The sequence below is a fragment of the Microtus ochrogaster genome, chromosome 10 (assembly GCF_000317375.1).
Source record: "Microtus ochrogaster isolate Prairie Vole_2 chromosome 10, MicOch1.0, whole genome shotgun sequence".
NCBI lineage: Eukaryota > Metazoa > Chordata > Mammalia > Rodentia > Cricetidae > Microtus > Microtus ochrogaster.
The window spans coordinates 50,402,801-50,406,926 of record NC_022016.1 but is presented as its reverse complement, the minus strand read 5'-3'; the positions used below and the strand labels follow the sequence as shown (position 1 = coordinate 50,406,926).

General features: G+C 47.7%; 1 protein-coding gene across 2 annotated transcripts in view; it reads left to right on the top strand.

The window, feature by feature from the left end:
* Pafah2 (platelet activating factor acetylhydrolase 2) overlaps positions 1 to 4,126 on the top strand; it is a 26,028-nt gene that overhangs the window by 13,989 nt on the left and 7,913 nt on the right. For both annotated transcript variants that reach the window (XM_005353072.3, XM_026782119.1), the window contains one exon: positions 3,811 to 3,902. In XM_005353072.3, coding sequence (XP_005353129.1) covers positions 3,811 to 3,902 — 92 coding nt within the window. The remainder of the gene's footprint in view (positions 1 to 3,810; positions 3,903 to 4,126) is intronic.

Here is a 4,126-nt window from a genome sequence, read left to right as displayed (position 1 = left end):
AAGGGCATGGGCTACATGCATTAGGTCTGCAGAAGGGCATGGGCAGGGAAGCGCCTGAGAGCTTTTATAGATGTCCTTGGAAGTTAGACTTTCAAATATATATATTTATTTTTGTTGAGGTCATGTGTTAATGTGTGCACCTGCATGTGGGTGTGTACAAGTACAGAGGCCAGAGGTATGGATTCCCCTGGAGCTGGAGTCACAGGAAGTTGTGAGAAGCCAGACTTGGGTACTGGAAGTCAGATCCGGGTCCTCTGCAAGAGCAGCAAGTGCTCTTAACCAAACTTTCAGCTTTGAAAGTTAGACTTTTGCTCATGTTGTTAGCTTGGACTCCATCACATGGAACTGCAAAGAAATGGTCTCGCTGTGTGTCTGGGGACAGATTTAGTGAGCAGCCAGCTGTCGGTTTCCGAGTGATGTCAAGTGTAGCCATAGGGAAGAACGAGGCAACCCCTCTGTACTAATACTGCTATGCATGGACACGCACTGGAGGAGCACCTGTGGGGAGAAGGAGGAGTGCCCATCCTGTCTGCTCCTCTTCCCAGTGACAAGCTCAACAAGGACACTGAAGAAACCTTCACTGGTTGGGAGCAGGAAGCAGGCAGCTGGTGGAAAGGAAACTAGGGGGGGACGGGGGAGACTTCTCTACAAACCTGAGTTTGGAGGCCTGCGAACAGTCACTTAGGTTTTAAAAGCTAAAGAGCCCATTCACACTGGACGGTGCTGGCACACACCTTTAATCCCAGCAGTCAAGAGGCAGAGGCAGGTGAGTTTCTGTGAGTTCAAGGCCAGCCTGGTCTACAGTGCTAGTTCCAGGACAGCTAGGGCTGTTACACAGAAAAAAAACCTGTCTGGCAAAACAAACCAAACAACAATAAAAGATCCCCTCCCTCCCGGTGCTTCTCTCAGCCGAGGGGGAGGATGGACACCTTCCCTGGGCTAGACGTTGAGGAGAGCAGGGCTTCTGAACACAAAGCCCGGGGAGATTTCCCCAGCCCCTTAGCAGGCGTCAGCGGTGGCCTTTTATAGAGCCACGCTTCAGAGGCTTCTGGGATCAACCCAGAATAGACACAGAGCAGTGAGAGCGCACAAAGCCTCCCTGGGCTGTGGGTAAAAATCAGGACAGCTGTGCAGAGGACCTGACTTGCTGTCTGCACAAGCGGGCCTCACTCCAGAGCTAAATGGGGAGGGAGGGGCGGGAGTTCCCTGTGCTCCCCTCTGTGTGCTCTGTGGTATCCTCCAGGACCAGCTTGTGAGGCTGGAACTGTGGACCAGTGGTTCTCAACCCTTAAATACAGCTCCTCATGTTATGGTGACCCCCAACCATAAAATTATTTTATTGTTACTTCATAACTAGTTTTGCTACTATAATGAATCATAATGGTAATTTTTTTGGAGGTAGAGGTTTGTCAAAGTGGTCGGACACACAGGTTGAGAACCATCGCTGTAAAGGATGAAGGGGGCTGCTTCTCAGTGTGTTTTCTGATGAGCTGGTAGAACCCTGGCAACTTGTCTGTTTGGGTACCCACACACATTTGAACGCTTGCCCTCAGCAGATAGTAGTGTTAGCAGGGTGATTTCTTTTTCTTTTTCTTTTTCTTTTTTTTTAAATTTATTTATTTATTAAAGATCTCCGTCTCTTCCCTGCCACCGCCTCCCATTTCCCTCCCCTCCCCCAGAAAGTCCCCCTCCCTCCTCAGCCCGAAGAGCAATCAGGGTTCCCTGACCTGTGGGAAGTCCAAGGAACCCCCACCTCCATCCATTTCTAGTAAGGTGAGCATCCAAGCTGCCTAGGCTCCCACAAAGCCATTACGTGCAGTAGGATCAGAGACCCATTGCCATTGTTCTTGAGTTCTCAGTAGTCCTCATTGTCCGCTATGTTCAGTGAGTCCGGCCTCATCCCAGGCCTTTTCAGACCCAGGCCAGCTGGCCTTGGAGAGTTCCCAATAGAACATCCCCATTGTCTCCGTGTGTGGGTGCACCCCTTGCGGTCCTGAGTTCCTTGCTCATGCTCTCTCTCCTTCTGCTCCTGACTTGGACCTTGAGATTTCTGTCCGGTGCTCCAACGTGGGTCTCCCTCTCCTTTCATCACCTGATGAAGGTCAACAATCAGGAGATCTGCCTGCCTCTGCCTCCTGACTGCTGGGATTAAAGGCATGTGCCACACCTTTAATCCCAACATATGGAGAGAGATCTCTGTGAGTTTGAGGCCAGCCTGGTCTATACAGCGAGTTCCAGTGCAGTCAGAACTGTTACACAGAGAAACCCTGTCTTGAAAAAACAAAACAAACAAACAAACAAAATACCCTGTCTCGAACTCCTGCCTCTGCCTCCTTCAGCACATCCTACTGGCATGCGCCACCACAACTGGCAAAAAATACCCTGTCTCAAAACAAAACCAAAAAGCATAGTCCCCTTAAGGTTGCTCACACCAAAGATCAAAAGAAAGGGAACTCTTCAGGTGACAGAAAGTCCCCTAGTCCTCTTTTGCTTCTCTTTGCCATGCTGGGTGTCAAACTTGTATGCTTTTTTGTGCTTTTTGCCACTGAGCTACACCCCAGAGACCAGAGATTCCTCTTTTTCTTTTTTTTAAATTGTGACAATGTCTCACTGTGTAGCCCAGGCTGGTCCTGAACTTGCCATCATTCTGTGTAGTAGGGAGGGCCGCTAGTTGGTTCCTGGCCGCCCAGCTAGCTTAAAAATAATACACATAATCACACATAAAATGTATTAATTAAATCACTGCTTGGCCCATTAGCTCTAGCTTCTTATTGGCTAACTCTTATATTAATTTAACCCATTTCTATTAATCTGTGTATAGCCACGTGGCTGTGGCTTACCTGCTAAAGTTCCGGCGTCTGTCTTCGACAGGGCTACATGGTGTCTCTCCGACTCTGCCCTTCTTTCTCCCAGCATTCAGTTTAGTTTTCCATTCCTAGCTAAATTCTTCCTGTTATAAGTCCAAAGCAGTTTCTTTATTCATTAATGATAATCACAGCATACAGAGGGAAATCCCACATCACCTCCCCTTTTCTGTTTAAATTAAAAAAGAAAGGTTTGAACTATAACATAGTAAAATTACATATGACAAAACAGGTATAAAACAAGAATTACAGTTACAATATTTATATCTATTTTATCTTTTATTGTAACTAAGGAAAACTGTAACTATAACTATAAATTCTTCAACTCCGCCAAAGACTCCAGAAGGTTATAATATTATCTAAGTAAACAGGAAGTGCGTTGTAAGCAACTTCCAAAACTCTAGAATTGACAGAGACATCTCACTGCCTGGACAGTCACCCAAAGTTCTTATGTGCCATTGGGGCATCCATCTTCAGCTCACAGGCTCATAGTATCCAGCAGACTTTTCTGTGAAGCAGGAAATTTCATAGACAGTTCCACTTATATTGGCAGCTTGTCTGTCACATTTTTCTGTGTCCCGCAGAATATTTGGCAAACCCTTTTGTGTAGCAGGAACCCTGAAGGATGGTCTCACCTTTAGGCAAGTTCAGCAGTCATTTCATGTTTTCCACACGTCCAGTTTATCAAGCAGTCCAGGCAAGAGCAGTCTCTTGCCCAAATGACTGACAAACTCCAGAAGGAGCCTCTTTGATGCCCATCTTCCTCTTGAAGCAGAATCACAGCATACAGAGGGAAATCCCACATCAGTTCTGCCTCAGTGCTGTGCCGTCCTCCTCTGGCTGGAGGCGCAGATGGTGCAGGTTCGGTGGCATCGCGCCTCACCTCATTCCCTTACAGCCGCTTCTCTGTGAGTGTCTGCTCGGCTAAGTTCCCTGGTTTCCTCAGGATGGCATCGACATGAGCCGGGTGGCCGTGATGGGACACTCCTTTGGAGGAGCTACAGCCGTTCTTGCTCTGACCCAGGAGGTCCGGTTTCGGTGAGTACCGAGGATGCTGATGCCATCAAGCTGCACACACCGTTCATTCATTCATTCATTCATTCACTCATTCATTCATTCACTCATTCATTCGTTCACTCATCCTGCAGGGATGTGTTGCACAAGGGTTGTGTTCTGGGCACGTCACACACCATTCATTCATTCACTCATTCATTCAGCAGGGATGTGTCACACAAAGGTCATGTCCTGGGCATGTCACACAC